The 18,910-nt window shown below is 44.5% G+C and overlaps 1 protein-coding gene across 3 annotated transcripts in view; it reads right to left on the bottom strand.

Moving 5' to 3' along the window:
• The window catches only part of LOC138260182 (alpha-1-antitrypsin-like), a 78,856-nt gene extending 60,726 nt beyond the window's left edge, over positions 1-18,130 (bottom strand). Inside the window, exon 1 of one of the 3 annotated variants that reach the window (XM_069208427.1) lies at positions 18,020-18,130. Coding sequence is in view for 1 of the 3 variants with exons in the window: in XM_069208426.1 (XP_069064527.1) it covers positions 11,563-11,575 (13 nt within the window). In the remaining 2 variants the exon portion in view is untranslated. Of the gene's footprint in view, positions 1-8,482; positions 8,602-11,562; positions 11,608-18,019 lie in introns of those variants that run through there. The other 2 variants (XM_069208426.1, XM_069208428.1) reach the window with 2 other exon arrangements.
• Positions 18,131-18,910: the final 780 nt, after the last annotated feature.

Here is an 18,910-nt window from a genome sequence, read left to right as displayed (position 1 = left end):
GCCAAATGGCCGCTCCGCGGTCGAAAGACCGCGGAGGCCATTCTGGCTTTCCCGCTGGGCTGGCGGGCGACCGCCAGAGGGCCGCCCGCCAGCCCAGCGGGAAACCCCTCCCCACGAGGAAGCCGGCTCCGAATGGAGCCGGCGGAGTGGGTATGTGCGACGGGTGCAGTGGCACCCGTCGCGTATTTCAGTGTCTGCAAAGCAGACACTGAAATACAAAGTGGGGCCCTCTTACAGGGGCCCCTGCAGTGCCCATGCCATTGGCATGGGCACTGCAGGGGCCCCCAGGGGCCCCACGACACCCCTCACCGCCATCCTGTTCCTGGTGGTCGGAGCCGCCAGGAACAGGATGGCGGTGAGGGGGTCGGAATCCCCCATGGCGGCGCAGCAAGCTGCGCCGCCATGGGGGATTCCCAGGGCAGCGGAAAACCGGCGGGAGACCGCCGGTTTTCCTTGTCTGACCGCGGCCAAACCGCCGCGGTCAGAATGCCCTGCGGGGCACCGCCAGCCTGTTGGCGGTGCTCCCGCATCCCCGGCGGAATGACCCCCTCAGAGTCCTAATCAGCCATTGAAGGATATAGGAGGACCCCATACCAGAAGTCAGGTAGTCAGAGAGGGTTCCTTATTTTGTGCCCCTATAATCTAAAAAGAAATTAAAAAGAAATTTGCGGCCAATTGGCAGATAGGTTTTTAAATGTATTATATTCTTGTTTACTGTCCCGAGGAAGCCCTGTTGCTGTAGGCCGAAATGCATTGACTTTTATAACAAGAGGAGGTCCAACCCCTAAAAAAAACAATACCAAGATTCATTCGTACAAAACATGGGACAGTTAAGAGATGGTCTCTGATATTTCCATATGAAGATTGAACTGTGCTCAGGGTGTACTACGGACATTGAATAAGTGCAGACACCCTTTGGAGAAATTAATTACAAGTATTGCGTATCAAAGAAATTAACCGCAAAATCACAAATCTTCTGTTTATTGTGTTGAAATAAAATGTTTAATTACCAACTCTGATATAGTTTCATCGCAGTGAATCTCAGCTATAAGGCTGTCCAATATATAATAATTATTGAACATTTTAAATATGCTTATCATATTGATTGATTTTCATTAGTGACTAAACCACTATTGTTGACTTTAATAGAGTAGTTATTAGAATCTACAACTGATGTGGTGGAGTCACTCCCTATTTGTTGCCATTAATATGGAATATACTCTGTAACACATTGTTGAATAAAATATATTCAGTATATGAGCCAGTATGTAAAGGAAATTGCAGTTTAAAACTTTTTCAGCAGTTGAGAAGCATCAGGCGGGGAATACCTATAGTCCTAAATGATCTGAAGTTTACATCTTTTTATACTAACAGTTTTTCAGGAATGAGTCAATGCACAAGAAGGCCATTGAGACTCTATTGTTTCCGGTGACTTTGACGTATACTAAACTGTTTAAACATTTGCTAACTAAATGGCTTATAATAGGCATTGTTACTAGTACCCTGGGCATGCTCCTAGTAGGTCTTCATTCTCTGAGTTAATGTTAGAGGGGATCTCATGAACCCCATAGATCTGGAGTTAATGGATATTCTGAGTGGAACTCTGATGTTCCCCTGAGAAAGGAAAATGACTATGTGAATTGGATATTCACCGAGTAAGTTTCCATTAACACTCATTAAAATGGTACTCCAACTAGAAGATGCTTTACAAGGCACTCCCACTGACAAATCTGAATAAGCCACAGTTTTTTTAACATCACATATTTTATATTTGTACGTTACCAAGGAAGCAGTGGTGGCTGCTAAACTTTAACGTTGGTGCGGCGTCAATACCTCACTCAAATGTGGCACAGCAAGTAGGCCCCACTTCTACTTGGAGGGTCAGTAGGGATCGCCAGAGAAAATTCTGAAAATGACGGCTAAATGGCGTATTTCATAGCACTATTTGCATGTAATTGCTTACTTTTTTACCAGTGCTTTACAACAAATTAATTGTTTGTGAGAGGGGCTATGGAGAGTTGAAGGGCACTTCTGCACTGTGGTAGTGAGGGAATCTGAGGAGGAGGTCACAGGGGGAGTGGGGTGGGTGGAATGTTTGTCGACCTTGGTACCACCAGCTCTGCAAAAACTATGCACCCATAAACATTGCTCAATTTGAGTCTGTGGTTTCTGGTGCAGAGCACCGTCACTTCTTTTTGAGCGCCGGCACTTATTTTTCTGCCTCAAGCTTTTACTGTGAGCAAAAGGCACATGTGGGAAAGATGAGGAAAAGAAAGTGAGAAAAGCGCCATAAAGAGAGAAAGCAGAAAGCTGCAAGAGTGAGCTGAAGGGGCAGAGTGGCTGTAAATGGATTAAAGAGGCCGAGATGGCTTTAGGATTACTCTGTCCCAGTATTATGTGCTGGCACATTGAATTGCAGCAGCCGCGTGTTTCAGAGGAGAGCTTTAGCACTGACACATTTTTATTTGCAAATTATGCACTGCCCAGAAAGGGTATACAAACATCCACTTTCAAAAGGTCAAATTGGCATATTCACCCATCTACACTGATCCACAAAAATACAGGTATCAATGCACACAGACCAAGAGTCTTACAAGACGCAGTGCAGAAGAGAGAGCAGAGTGAAGTCGCAGTAGCAGAGGTTGATGGATAGCCGGAGAGACCAGGTTGTGGGCGTCTAGGAGTCATGGAGTGATGTATAACAGTGGACCACACACAGACTTGCACTAGGGGATCACAGGATAATGTGCACGAGATGAGAATTCGTTCTGTGTTTGTGGGGAGCAAAAACTGGTACATCACCTGGGAGCACTGTAAGCCATGATGTGCCTAGGATGAGTATTGCAACTGTGGAATACTGATGTGTATGAGGGGAGCACTGGCCATTGTGCATCAGGAAAGCCTGAGTGATGAAGTGTTAGTGGGTACAGGGCTGTGATCGTTGTGGGGGTACATGGTGATAAGAAGCAAGGAATGTAGGGAAAGGTTCAATGGAGGTGCATGCCACTGACTGTTAAAACAGGTCTACTAGAATGTAAAAGGAAAATAACTATTTGGAATGGATGAACCACTCACATTTGACTTTTTGGAAGATAAACAATAGCATTTGTCTGTTTTTCTTGCATTTGGATGATTTCTTCTGATGGGGAAGGACGTGATTTGTGGTAAGATGTCTTTAAATACCCTTATTTAGGAAAGGCACTCGCGTACACACACACACTTCACACACAGGAACACTTACGTAGCTGCAGGACACCCCGTCTCATGTGCAAAACCATCGACCAGTAGCAAAACTGCAAAACTAAATGTCGCAAAAATAAAAACGTTTTGTGGCTAAAAAGTAATCTCTTAATGAAGTTGAATATGTCTCTTTTCTGTGTGTGCTGTTTTAGAGTCTTCTACTTTTTTCAGTGCCATACACTCGGAATGAAAAGGGTTCAACCTCCCCCTCAAATATTTTTACTGCCAGTGCTTACATTTCAATGCAGTCATCAACTGGACGTTTGTATTTCCATGTTCACAAGAAAATATTGGCCTTCATTACGACCTTGGTGGGCGGCATTAGCCGCCCGCCACGATCGGACCGCCGGGCAGCCACCAATGCGGCCGCACTCCCGCCACGGCCATTTGGAGATCCCCGCTGGGCCGCCCGCCGGCCCAGCGGGGATCTCGGCCGCAACACAATAGCCGGCTCCAAATGGAGCCGGCGGTGTTGCGGCTGTGCGACGGGTGCAGTTGCACCCGTCACGCTTTTCACTGTCAGCTATGCAGACAGTGAAAAGCTCCATGGGGCCCTGTCAGGGGGCCCCGCGACTCCCCTTTCCGCCAGCCTTTTCCTGGCGGTTGGCTGGTGGGAGGGGGACTCGTAATCCCCTGGGCAGCGCTGCAAGCAGCGCTGCCCTGGCGGATTACAACCGCCGGGGCCATTGTGGCTGAAAACCGCCGGCCCCGGCGGTGCGACTGCGGCGCTACTGCCGTGGTCATAATACACCAGGAAGCACAGCCAGCCTGTTGGCGGTGCTTCCGTCAAAACAGCCCTGGCGGTCTTGGACCGTCAGGGTTGTAATGAGGGCCATAATCTTTTCGTCCTTCCTTCTTCCTCTCCCTCAATCCCTCCTTCGTTTTCAAAAGGAAATCCCAAGCATAACATTAAGCCCCAATTCAATACTGACAGAGCCATTGTTCGGAGCTGCTCCGAAACAGATAACAGACAATCATTGCTGGTATCTGACGTCTGCAGCCCTTTTTTGTGATTGCGCATCGCATTAGATAAGATGTTCCGTGAAGAGCTCATCCAATCCCAATACCTATCCATAGCATTTCCGGAACTCTGGCAGTCACCTAGACACATAGGACCCTCTCATAGACTCTGCTGGAGTTTGGGTTTTTCTGCCTTTCTTCGTTTATATCCAGTTTGTACTAAAGGTAGAGCTGTTCACCTTCAGGGTTTAACCACAGGATGGGTCTCATGTGGTGATTGGAGATGGTGGTGGAAGGCACTTTGTGCCAAGTTGACCACTGATTCAGCCATGGCTCCCTTTGCTCCTGTCTCTCCTCTGTTACACAGGTGCATCCCCCCATATTGATCAATGTGATCCTTCCCTGCCACTGTCTCTAGGCCCCTCCATCCTTTCCTAGCTTTTAGCTCTTTGCATTTTGCCTCTCTCCATGATGCATTCCCTGAGTCATATATTTTTTATCTTCTCCCTCCCGTTTCTGCCTCTCCCCCTTCTGAAGTAGTCCGAAGCCCAGTATGATCTTCTCCTCTTCCCTTACTGAAAGAGGCAGAAATGATCTCCATTTCTGGCCAGTCTTGACTTCATGTATGATGTGTGCATGGGAACTTTTTTGGCTAATGCTGTCCCCTCAACACGTGTGTTTCCCATGCCTCCAAAACCTGTTAGGTCTGAACATATGTAGCATGTCCCTTCATTTCACACCCGTACACCTGGCCATTATGTTTCTTCAACCCACCCCGGTCCCTAGGAGGGTGAGAACTCAGTTGTTTGTTCCTTTTACGTCTTACCTACACTCTTTCCCTAGCAGTTTCCTCCTATCTCTTTCATAGTGTTATTCTCTGCACATTCGCTTCCCTGTTCCATTTCCTACCTGTCCCTACCAAGCCTAAGAGTATTCCCCTACAATACTGAACATTAAGGTGGTCATTCTGACCCTGGCGGTCTTTGACCGCCAGGGCGGAGGACCGCGGGAGCACCGCCGACAGGCCGGCGGTGCTCCAATGGGGATTCCGACCGCGGCGGTAAAGCCGCGGTCGGACCGGCACCACTGGCGGGGTCCCGCCAGTGTACCGCGGCCCCATTGAATCCTCCGCGGCGGCGCAGCTTGCTGCACCGCCGCGGGGATTCCGACCCCCCCTACCGCCATCCAGATCCCGGCGGTCGGACCGCCGAGATCCGGATGGCGGTAGGGGGGGTCGCGGGGCCCCTGGGGGCCCCTGCAGTGCCCATGCCACTGGCATGGGCATTGCAGGGGCCCCCGTAAGAGGGCCCCTACATGTATTTCACTGTCTGCTGTGCAGACAGTGAAATACGCGACGGGTGCAACTGCACCCGTCGCACAGCTTCCACTCCGCCGGCTCGATTCCGAGCCGGCATCATCGTGGAAGCCTCTTTCCCGCTGGGCTGGCTGGCGGTCTGAAGGAGACCGCCCGCCAGCCCAGCGGGAAAGTCAGAATTACCGCCGCGGTCTTTCGACCGCGGAACGGTAACCTGACGGCGGGACTTTGGCGGGCGGCCTCCGCCGCCCGCCAAGGTCAGAATGAGGGCCTAAATATTGTCTTGCCAGAATAACAGGACTAATATATCAACGATCATACTATCATGAATGTATGTATTATAGGTATGTATAGATTTAGTTTACATATTTCCACCCTTACTTACCTTGATGATATGTATATATACAAGGTATGTAAATATGGAGCTAAGAACAGTAAATGTATACTTCATAAAAACATTTGCTGTCACAGTAATATGTTGGTAAAGGTTTTGGCATGATATTCTGTCTGGAGCTTTGTCACTCAATATTGGTAAATACAACCAGCCTTAAAACCTTTCCTCTGTTTTCTCAGGTCCCCTTGAACCTAAACGTCACTTTGCTGTCCCTTCATGCCCTTATCCCATGACTTCTTGTGCAACAATGATTCATATTCAAATGCTATATGTCATGCATGAGGCCTCCTACAGCCGAAGGGCCTTTTATGTGTAAAAGCTGATCATATACAACCCGCTCCTAAGAGATGTAAGGCCAAATAATGCATCCATATCAACCTATACGATTCCAGATGACTGGAACATGGAGGAAAGTCTCTGAAGGCCATGAGAGCCCACCTTTGAAATGGGAAAAACCTCACTCTACAAACTCAGCCTAACAACCTAAATTTAAAAAAAAACATCTAAAAACGCGTCCTTTAAACTCACTACAGGATGCTCTCAAGACTTAGAGCCTGTTCACAGGATGTGTAAGAAGTGTCTTACCTATGGAACTCCTGTATTGAACTGAACTGTATTGACCATAATCACTGCTCCTAAAACATCATCTAGGGTTCTGAAGTAACTACCTAGCAACACGTTTTATAATAAAAATAAATCGACTCCCAGCAACAGAAAATAATTAGAGCTCAGTTTCATTGCTCTTCATTCAACACTTTGAGGACGTTCTTAAGTGTTGTGATGGGAGAGGCTCAATCGTGAAAGAATATTCTTTGTAGCATCTTTCCCTGCAGCCGAATCAACATGCGGAGAAGGGCCCTGCAATTCATGGTCCGCCTTATTCATCAATCCAGAAACAAAATGAAATAATTGTATGGTGCAAGGATGCAATTATCATACAGTGCACTGTCCGACTCTTAATTAGGGCTTTACTCCTAGGCACTTAGAAACAGAAGGAAAAGTGGAAAAAATAAAATCAAAACAAGAGAACCAGAAAAGAAACATTGATATCTTCATGCATGTAGGTTTTCTTTTTAACTATGGCCAGGATGTTAACTGTTTTGACTAAATGTAAAGAAGTATAAGCGTGGTCTAAGCCCGAAATGTGCAGAGGCTAGACTGTCTGAGGTTAGCAGAAGGCATCCCCATTTCTGTGAACAGGGGGGGCAATCTCATCAGAGGCAGAAAGCAACTTCAATTCTCATCAATGTATTTACTCAGAGAGGAGTTGCTCATTAAAGTGCAACAGCCTCATTTTTTCTTAGTGTCTGGAAACGGTCCTTCAGATAGTAAGCACCTCTAAGTGAATGTGTTTCACCTCTGGGCTCTAAATGACATCATAGACAACTCAAGCTCCCCACTTGTTGTCTATTTGATGCCACTCAGAACTACTCGGTGAAAAACAACCCCATTATTCACTGTTACTCATCTATAATTCCGTGTGTTTTCCAGTTGCAAAGCAATCACAAGTATCTGAATATCCGAAGTCATAGACCTCAATTCAATATGGACAATACACAATGACTTTTGTATGTACATCAATAAGTGAACAAAGCAGGGCTCAGAATTTGAGGGCAGAGAGATGGCGTCAGCAATACTTTCTTCAGGACATATACTGTAACCAGTTATACTGGTTTGTTAATGTCTAGCTTTCCCACTCTAACTGGTCTGCTTTTTCTATGTGAAGCTTGGACTAGTGAAAATAGCTTAGCCATGTAGTCAAAAGGTCCAGATGGCTGCCAGCCAACTCGTTAGTGGGGTTTCTGTAAATGGTAACTGAATCTATTTTCTCTGCAACCCACTATTAAGCTCATTTACAAGGAATCAAGAATTTGAATAGCGGTAGACCAAAATGTAATAACAACTGCAAAAAACAAATCTAATGAAACCAATCCGTTTTGTGCTTGGCCATGGCACAATTGGTATGAGTCAATTGATTTCAATTTTGGAGCAAAGTTACTTGGATTCATCAGCAAAAAATTATTTAAGTCCACCACATTTTTGGCCTCGTAGGGAGCCTTTTAGTGAACACTAAAAGCCCTTTTTTTAATATATTAAACCTTTCTGACGATTTGGAAAACCTTTTCTGAATCATTAAATGAGTTTAGGAACCTTTAAAGAATCACCATTTGGAAGCAAGTATTTAGTGCGTCTTTATCAAATATTGATACCTTATTCTATCTATGAATGTTTTGCAACTGTTGTAAGTGTTGTAACATTTCACCTCCTACTCAAATACGATAGCAGGCCATTCAAAAGGGACCCCTTCCCCTCTGTGAATGTTGACGAGAACATTTTTGCTTGGAAAATGGTTGGCATCCAAAGTTTAAAGACAGAAAGTCACATTCAAAGTTTCTCAAGTTTTTTGTGAACTTGTCTGCCATCAGCCTTCTTGACGCACACCAAAATGGTTCTTGATATTTTCGAATGAGTAACCAACATACACACTCGTCTCCGCAGAGTACTTGTTATGTCTTTCAGTTAGAGTAGTGGAAGCACACGCTGTTACATCAATTGTAAGAATTAAAAATTACCTTTAATGCGTCCTCTCCAGAAAGCTCTCGTTAGAGACCAAAGCTTTTGCTAATAACGTTTTTGCTACTCATACTCGTTGCTCCTGTGGTCTTGGTGTACTTTTCTACATAACACCCACTGCCTAAAGTAGTAATTAACTGCATCAACAAAGTGGGCCAAGATAACAGGAACAAACATTGAGGAAATGTAACATTCTGGGTATGCTATCTGTTGTTTACCTAAGCTTCTGCTGAGCTGCAAACCTTTGAGGCGTTGTGACACGTGTGCTTTACTATTTAAACTTTCTTTAACCACTTCACTACCATATGTTCTCCCCCTGGTAGTGCTAAAGGCATTTTTGACGTTTGTCAATGGTTATGTGAAGCCTTCATAACATGTTTTCTTCTACTCGTGATTTATAACTTGAGCCCCGTGAAGGGTGGCTCAGCAAGTAGCCAAAATATTAATTAGTGTTTCTTTTTTTTAACATTAAGAAATGAATGTTGTGCAAGAGAATGTGGCCAATGTTTACTATAACTTAGATCTGATGCTTGCATTGTGCAAACATTAAAATTGATTAACCTTTGCCGTCCAAAACTCAACAAGCAGCGCTCTACAAGTATTTGAATGAACATTCAGAGCCAACACAGAAGTTCCAGAGCAGTGGTTCCCAACATTTTCACTTCTGTAGATCCCGACTTTATCAATACTAGAACCCGAGGACCCCCACTGAATCATTATTGGAATCTGGGGACCACCCACTTAGTCCTTAGTGAAAACTGGGGACCTAATCTGTTAATATTATTGAATTTTCTCAGCAGTCACAGACCCCCTGAGGAGGTTTTGCTGACTCCCAGGTGTCCCCGGACCACAGTTTGGGAACCACTCTTCCAGGGAGACAAGGTTGTTATAGCCATGTTTACACAAACGTGAAGCTGCGAATCATGCTGTGTCTGGCGGCGCATTCTTAGACTGTCTCATATCAGAAAATAGTTTTATGCAAATAGTAGAATTAAGGCTTCCCCTCTGACCGTCGGCCCCTGCTCCACTGGCTTGTCTTTTACCCAGAGAGCAGAGGAGTTTGTGCTCACAGGTCATGAGCTCATTTTGGTTAGAACTGATTAAAACAAACACTTGGTATAGCAAGCAATTATCTCTCTCAGTAGGGCTCCAGTTTGTTTTTTAAGTGTATTGCTTGCTTTACAGAATGAGTGAATTCAGCGTGCCAGTGCCTGGATACTTGGTAAGCTTTTTTTTGCATACTGAGTCGCTTGATACTGTGGTCCAATCACAGAGCTGGGGGCTATACTAGGGAACCAGCGGGACTATCACTGCTCCTCAGCTCCTGGCTGCCAGTGCGGGCCCAGTGAAACACAGATATCACCGGAGCTGGAGCTAAAATAATGGCATCTACACAATCCTGCATTAACTGCAGCGCGGGAAGCAGACAACTCAAGTCTGCACTTTGTGTCTTCAGAAGTCCTGATGACAAACTGCACAAACTCGATTTCTCACCTTCCCACCTGCCTGCAACCTCTAACCCATCCTTTACCAACTTGTCACAGGTTGGGACCCATTCCCCTGTGACTACTTGGGAAAGGGTGGGGTGACCATCCTCTCCACTTCCTGACTGACAGGAAGCCCCTGGCACAACAGGGCTTCAGCTGGAAGCGCCCAGGGCTAATTTTACAGCCACCTCATCAGTGGGTGGAGACGGGTCCTGCAGGCTATGTCTTTGCCGAGCTGATGATCTCACAGGCCTCATGGCTATGACCTCATGAGCCTGGCAAGGATATCAGGCAGCAGGTTTAGGCATTGGCATGCATCTGCATCGCTGGCTGGCAGTGTCTGATGAGAGTCTCTGAGACTATTAATCACAGCAAAAACAAACAGCCCGGGCCCCAAGAAAGATGTGTGCAATGTGCCAATTTCTTTAGCACAGATTAAAGAGTTTGTTTTTTAACTTTAGCAAAGGGCAACCTTGGGGGGCGAAAGTAAAGGGGCAAAGCCCGACTCCCTGGCTCAGCCACCGCACCTGCATGTCTGACAGTCGTTCCAGGTGTAGGCATGAAAATGCGGCCATTGCCCTCCTCCCTTTGTTGCAATTGCATGTGGAGGAAGAAATCAGCCACAGTTTTCTTGTGTGTCTTTGTGTGTGTGTGTGTCTGTATCTGTGTGCATGTGTTTGATTTTTGGGTCTTGCTGCAATGTGTTGTGATGTATATCTGAGTGCATCTAGATTATTGTTAAATGTATAACAAGTCGTGCTTTATGTAATTCAATAAAAATGTAAATATTTGGGATTTCAATACATGTGCATCCATTAAGTTTACATTTTTCATTATTATTTGTACAGTGCCTAAAGTGTCAAAAGTTATATCACATTGTTTTCCTTTAATTCATGTACTTTAAATTTGAAAGTTCATTTGCTAGTAGTGTTATACCCTGACTACATTGACTTCTATGTGATACCCGAAGTGCCTACGTGTAGTCATCTGTAGTGTCTAACTTATTCCAAAAATTAGCTGGAGTAGATTTGAGACTGCTTGGGCTCTGAGTATATGTGAGTGTAACTTTAGCAAGAGTTTCTGACTTGTTCTTTTGTAGTTTTGTTTTTGTACCGCTTGGTGTTGTGCCTTGATTTTCCCTGCCCACCTCCCATTCCCATGATGTTCTTCATATTCCCAGTTTTGTAACCTATCTCTAAAACATAAACTACTTGGGTATATTTCTACTCACTTTTGGCAGGGAACATAAGCAATAGGGCTACAGTGGACTGAGATCTATGCTCATACCTTTGGAAAGTGCAATTGTGAGAACAGGAAGGAGTACTAAAAGAGTCTACATTACACACACGTAAACTACGTTCTGAATTGCCCCTGCAGTGTGCATGCTGGAAAACAATTTTTCTTTTCCAATCAATTTACCATAGTCTTCTACATTCTTGGTTAAGTATATCTACTTCTATCTGGACTCTAGTCTCTGAAGACCTTAGAACGAGAGCACCAAACATAGACAGAGAGAGGCTGAGAGAGACAGAAAGGGGGAGAAAGAGAAAGGGCTCCATTGACTCCACCAGCCCAGTGGTTCAATTACTTACCAGTAATCTTCATTGCCCTGATTAGTCCTCCTCATCCACGGCCACTACCCCCCAGCCCTTCCTTTGCCCCTCCAATTTGTACTTGGGTGTGTACAGGAAGTGAGAGAGGAGGGGCATTATAGTGGGAGGTGTAGAAAGAGAGGAAGGTTGTGAGATCTTCGATGTGTTTGCATGGGATAACTTCCTTTCGGAGGCGGGGCCACCTCATGTTGTTCTGGGAAGAGGAGGACGTAGAATGAGGGGGTAATAGGATGTAGCTGCAGCTCTTAAAAGAATGCTTGACTAGGGAACATATTAGTCACTTAAGGAAATAGGTAAACATGAACAGAATCATACACTTAGCGCAATCACTGTCAGGAGTCTGAATTAATATTTATCTCTAGAGGTGACAGCCTTAGTAAGCTGTCCTGTGGCATCCAGTAGTACGTTTACAGGATGAAACTGTTATGCTTTTTCCAATCAGCTTGAATAATTATATATTAGTATGATTTCAAAAGTGTTTTTTAAAACGTTAATGATGCGAAGTACACAACGCACACGCCTTTTAGTCCTAAAAAAAACTTCACAGATAATAGAACCAATGAATGTTGACACTAATGAGATTGAAAGAGTTTGTATTTGCAACAACATGTTCTCAATACTCAAAATTTGTCATGTTTATAATGTGTGCTTGGTGGGGCCAGGAAGTAATGGCATAATGTTTTGATGCCTGATAGGCAATTTTCAACACACATGTAAAGGCAAAGTAGGTTTGGCTTTTATAAAAGGCATGCATATGAAAGCACAGAACAAACAGGCACAAATGTATACAAAGATTCAGGGCTGGCTTTAGGGCAGTGTGATTGGTGCAGCCGAACTGGGCGCTGACCTGCAGAGGGGGATGCTGACCCCAGGGGGGTGCTGTGTTTAGGAATACTTTAGGATTTAAAAACACCTGCTGCAGAGTTTCTTCTGCATTCAGCTTTCAGGCAGCAACAAAAATGTCAAGATACCTCTTGTGATTAATGTTCCTGCTAAAGAGAGATTTCAGAGTTTTGTCTAGTGTCACTTTTGACTCACTATAAAGTAGCACAGAGGGTTAATATGCCTGCTCAAAGATTGGTACTATGCAAATCACAGATCTGTATTTTATGTGCATAGCTGAGTGGATTACTGCTTTCGTCACAGAGATTCTTGTGTTACTGCTGTTCATAAGAACCAACCCCAATATAGAACAGTGACTGTTACTAACTGGCATCAAAGAGCTGCATGTAAACTGTATAAAATAGGTCATGACATTATGGGGCTCACTATGACATTGGTGGTAAATACCGCTTACCGCCACGGTGACCGCCACCAAAATACCGCCACGGTGGCTACCATCCGTCCTCCATATTATGAGCACTGCCTGGCTTCCACCACAATAAGGGCGGAAATCCGGCAGTGCTCATGGTGGTGGACGGTGGTAAACTGGCACTGCTAACACCAGCACTGCCCCGCCAGAAGGACTCCGCCAGCCGTATTATGACCAGTAATACTGCCTGGTGGTGTTCTGCTGGCAGTAGCAGCACCCTTTCCCGTTCTCTGCCGGATGACCTCCTTGCCGTACAAAGTAAGTTGGGTGTCCGACAGGGGAGGGTGGTGGGAGGGTGGAGGGTGTAGTGTTTTTGTGTCTGAGTGTGTGCATGAATGTGTGAGTGTGTGTGTGAATGAGGCTGTGTGTGTTGTGTTGTTTGCATGGTTGTATGCATGTGAGTTTATGTGTTTAAGAATGGTGAAGTGAGTGCGTGTCTGCATGTCAGTGTGATTGTGTGTAAGAATGTGTGTGAGTATGTCTGGAAGTATGCATGTATGAATGCGTGTATGCCAGTGTGTGTATGAATGCATGTATGCCAGTGTAAGTGAATGGGTGTATGCGTGGTGCTTGTGAGTGTCTGTATGCGGGGAGGGGGATGTGGGGTGAGGGGTGCTGTGACTGTAGTGGGGGTGGGGGGCGGCAGGGTGATATGTGCGTGTGTGGCTGTGGGGGGTGGGGTCAGTTGTGTGGTGTGTGCGTGTATTGGTGGTGGGGGTGTGAATGTATCGGAGGGGGTGGGGGTGAGTGAGTGGATCAAGGGGAGTGGGGGTTAGTTTGGATGGAGGGGGGTGTCAGGTGAGTGTTGGGGGCATGGGGGAGCCACCTACCGGTGACAGGGATGGAATTCCCTGTCACCGGTAGGGCCTACCACCATGGTTTTCGTGGCGTTGCTAAACCTTGGTGGTAGGCCGGCTCATAATGCCATGGGAGGTACTATGTCGGCTGTCAGGCTGGAGATAGACATCTCCAGCCCGGTGGCTCATACCACCATGGCGGTATGAGTGGAGAAGTGGCGGGTTAGCTGCAGCCAACCCGCCAATCTCATAATTTGGTGGTATGCACCGCTACCCTCATTAACACTGTTTTTTTCCCACTTTTTCATTTTCTATTCTTAATGTTGCTAAAAGGAGTTAATTTAGTCAGATGTACATTCTTATTAGTAAAGCGAGCTTTTACCAGTGCTTTAAAACAAATTAAATGTATGTGAGAGAGGGGCTCTGGAGAGGTAAGGGGTACTTTTGCAATGTGGTAGTGAGAGAGTCTGAGGAGGAGGTCATGAGAGGGCGCCAAAAATGATTGTCGCACTTGGCACCACCAGCGCTAAAGCAGGCCCTGCAAAGACTTCTCACTGAAAACAGGTACACAGACATTCATTTTCAAAAGGTCAAACTGGCATATTCACCCATCTACACTGATCCACAAAAATACAAGCAAAAATACAGGTATCAATGCACACAGACCAAGAGTCATAAAAGACGCAGTACAGCAAAGGGGAGCAGAGTGAAGACGCAGGAGCAGAGGTTGATGGATAACCGGAGAGACCAGGTTGTGCGTGTCTAGGAGTCATGGAGTGATGTATAACAGGGGACCACACACAGACTTGCACTAGGGGATCACAGAATAATGTGCACGAGATGAGAATTCGTCCTGTGTTTGTGGGGAGCAAAAACTGGTACATCACCTGGGAGCACTGTAATCTATGATGTGGCTAGGATGAGTATTGCAACTGTGGAATACTGATGTGTATGAGGGGAGCATGGGCCATTGTGCATCAGGAAAGCCTGAGTGATGAACTGTTCTAGGGTACAGGGCTGTGATCGTTGTGGGGGTACATGGTGATTAGAAGCAAGGAATGTACGGAAAGGTTCAATGGAGGTGCATGCCACTGACTGTAAAAACAGGTCTACTAGAATGTAAAAGGAAAATAACTATTTGGAATGGATGAACCACTCACATTTGACTTTTTGGAAGATAAAGAATAGCATTTGTCTGTTTTTCTTGCATTTGAATGACTTCTTCAGATGCGAAGGAAGTGATTTGTTGGAAGATACCCTCTTTAAATATCCTTATTTAGGATAGGAACTCATGGACACAGGTCTTCTAGCTTACACACACACCTCACACTCAGGCACATTTACATACCTATTGGACACCCCGTGTCACGTGTGGGTGTCCGCAGAAACTTTTTGAGGGGGAGCATAATTTTAAGGTAATCCATTCTGAGGTAGTGTAACACTACGGCAGTGTTATGCGGCACTGTGAGCATGCACACCAGGCTGTACCTAAATCCAGCGGGGGGAAAAAGTGCCCCCGCCTTGCCCCCCCCCGAGGACGCCCATGGTGTCATGTGTGAAATCATCGATCAGTACTAAAACCGCAAAAATAAACGTTGCAAAATGAAAAGTTTTGTGGCTAAAAAGTATTTTCCTCTTAATGAATTTGAATATTTCTCTTTTTTGTGTGCGCTGTTTTAGAGCTTTCTACTTTTTTTCAGTGCCATACACTCGCAATGGAAAGGGTTCAACCTCCCCCTCAAATATTTCTACTGCCAGTGCTTACATTTCAATGCAGTCACCAACTGGATGTGTGTACTTGCATGTTCAAAAGAACATATATTCCTTCCTTCTTTCCTTCCCAGTAGCAAACAGAAACAGGTAAAATCACAAGCGGTAACATTAAACACTGATTCAATACTGACAGAGCCATTGTTAGGTGCTGCTCCGAAACAATTACAGACAATCTCATATTTCTTGCAATTTTTAACACATCTGTTTGTCAGTATATCAAGTCTTCCATGCATATACCTTTGAGTATGTCTAACCTTGCACAAATAAAACATCAGATGCAGATGCTGCTGCATGGATGTCTACTTCAATTTACTTGTAAAATCATTGGCTAGTATCTGATGTCTGTAGCCCTTTTTTTATGATCGCCATTAGAGAAGATGTTTCCTGAAAAGCTCATCCAATCCCTATCATAGGATTTCCTGAGCCCTGCAGTCATCTAGACACATAGGACTCTCTCACAGACTCTGCTGGAGTTTGGCGTTCTCTGTCTTTCCTCGTTTACCTCCAGTTTGAGCTAAAGGTAGAGCTGTTTAAGCAGGGGTGGCTCTCCTGTGGTGGCTTGAGATGGTGGTGGAAGGCACCTTGCATCAAGCTGACCACTGGTTCAGTCTTGGCTCCCTCTGCTCCTGTCTCTCCTCCGTTACACAGGTGCATTGCCACATATTGATCAATTTGATCCTTTCCTCCCCCGCCACTGTCTCAAGGCACCTCCATCCATTTTCTAGAGGCCGCTCCATCCCTTCCCACATTATTCATCAATCCAGGGACAAAATTAAGTAATTATATGGTGCAGGGGTGCAATTATCATACAGTGCACTGTCCAACTCTTAGGGCCAGATGTAGCAAAGGTTTTTACCCATTCTGTGTCTATGGGAAAAAGTGTTCGTACATATGGCCCTTAATTAGGGATTTACTCCTAGGCACTTAGAAACAAAAGGAAGATTGAAAAAAATAAAATCAAAACAAGAGAACCAGAAAAGAAACATTGATATCTCCATGCATGCAGGTTTTCTTATTAACTATGGCCAGAATGCTAACTATTTAACCTAAATGTAAAGAAGTATAACTTCGGTCTAACCTTGAAATGTGCAGAGGCTAGACTGTCTGAGGTTAGCAGAAGGCAACCACATTTCTGTGAACATGATGACAATCTCATCAGAGACAGAAAGGAACTTCAGTTTTCATCAATGTATTTACTCAGAGAGGAGTTGCTGATTAAAGTGCAACAGCCTCATTTTTTCTTAGTGTCTGGAAACGGTCCTCCAGATAATAAGCCCCTCTAAGTGAATGTGTTTCACCTCTGGGCTCTAAATGACATCATAGACAACTCAAGCTCCCCACTTCTTGTCTATTTGATGCCACTCAGAACTACTCGGTGAAAAACAACCCCATTAATCACTGTCACCCATCTATAATTCTATATGTTTTCCAGTTGCAAAGCAATCACAAGTATCTGATTATCAGAAGTCGTGGACTGCAATTCAATATGGACAATACACAATGACTTTTGTATGTACATCAATAAGTGAACAAAGCAGGGCTCAGACTTTGAGGGCAGAGAGATGGCGTCAGCAATACTTTCTTCAGGACATATACTGTAACCAGTTATACTGGTTTGTTAATGTCTAGCTTTCCCACTCTAACTGGTCTGCTTTTTCTATGTGAAACTTGGACTAGTGAAAATAGCTTAGCCATGTAGTCAAAAGGTCCAGATGGCTGCCAGCCACATGAATTAGTCCGAGACACAATTCGTTAGTGGGGTTTCTGTAAATGGCAACAGGATCTATTTACTGGCAACCCACAATTAAGCTTATTTACAAGGTATCACGAATTTGAATAGCGGTAGACCAAAGTGTAATAACAACGCAAAAAGCAAATCTAATGAAACCAATCCGTTTTGCACTTGGCCAAAATTGGCACATGATTGCTATGATTTTAATAAACAGCCTGCAGGAGCTTGATTTCAATTTTGGGGAAAAGTTACTTGGATTAATCAGCAAAAAACTAAGTCCCCCACATTCTGGGCCTCATAAGGAGCATTTTAGTGAACACTAAAAGGCTTTTTTTAAATGTATTAAACCCATTTAACGATTTGGAAAACCTTTTACGAATCATTAAACGAGGTTAGGAAACTTTAAAGAATCACTGTCTGGAAAGAAGTATTTGAGTCGTCTCTGTCAAATATGGATACCTTATTCTATCTATTAATGTTTTGCATTTTCTGTAAGTGTTGTAACATTTCACCTCTAACTCAAAGTTGGTCGTAAGACATTCAAAAGGGACTCCCTTCCCCTCTGGGAATGTTGACGAAAACATTTTTGCTCGGAAAATGGTTGGCACCCAAAGTTTAAACACAGAAAGTCACATTCAAAGTTTCTCAAGTTTTTTGTGAAATTGTCTGCCTTCAGCCTACATGACGCACCCCAAAATGGTTCTTGATATTTTCCAATGAGTAACCAACATACTGACCACTCATCTCCTCACTTGTTATGTCTTTCAGATATAATAATGAAAGGGCACGCTGTTACATCAATTGTAAGAATTAAAAAATTACCTTTAATGCGTCCTCTCCAGAAAGCACTCGTTAGAGACCAAAGTTTTTGCTATTAAAGTTTTTTCTATTTATACTCGTTTCTCCTGTGGTCTTGGTGTACTTTTCTACAATACACCCACCCCCTGAAGTAGACATGAACTGGATCAATCAAAGTGGGCCAAGATAACAGGAACAAACATTGAGGAAATGTAACATTCTGGGTATGCTATCTGTTGTTTACCTAAGCTTCTGCTGCGCTGGAAACCTTTGAGGCGTTGTGACACGTGTGCTTTTCTATTTAAACTTTATTTAACCACTTAACTACCATAGGCTCTTTCCCTGGTAGTGCTAAAGCCCTTTTTGACATTTGTCAATGGTTATGGCAAGCGTTCATAACATTTGTTCTTTCTCTAATGATTATAACTTGGCCCTCATCCGAGGGGGCTGAGCAAGTACCTAGAATATGAGCTAGTTTTTTTTGTTTAATTTAGAAATGAATGTTGTGCAAGAAAATGTGGCCAATGTTTACTATAACTTAGTTCTGATGCTTGCACAGTGCAACTTTTGCCCTCCAAAAGTTAACGCAAGTATGCAGCGCTAATCAACTTTATATCTGTAGCCCCAAACCTTCAATTGAGTAAGGTAGATATAATGGCGGTGGCAGGGGTGGCGCTCCATAAAATCACATAGCACCTAATTACGACTTAAGAGGTAAATTCCATTCCCATTCCCTGTGCTAAAACGCCTTTAACACCCTGTTTCAGTTTTTCCCTGATACATTTTGGCAGACGTTATCTGCCAAAATTAATCAGAGGAAAATCCTGGAAAAAGGGTAAATCAGCCAGAATTTGACGTGTTAAAATACTATTCCACACTTTTAGAGTGTAGCTTTTATAATCAAAATTAACATGA

The sequence above is a fragment of the Pleurodeles waltl genome, chromosome 9, assembly GCF_031143425.1.
Source record: "Pleurodeles waltl isolate 20211129_DDA chromosome 9, aPleWal1.hap1.20221129, whole genome shotgun sequence".
Classification (NCBI taxonomy): Eukaryota; Metazoa; Chordata; class Amphibia; order Caudata; family Salamandridae; genus Pleurodeles; species Pleurodeles waltl.
This window is presented reverse-complemented; position numbering and strand designations above follow the sequence as displayed.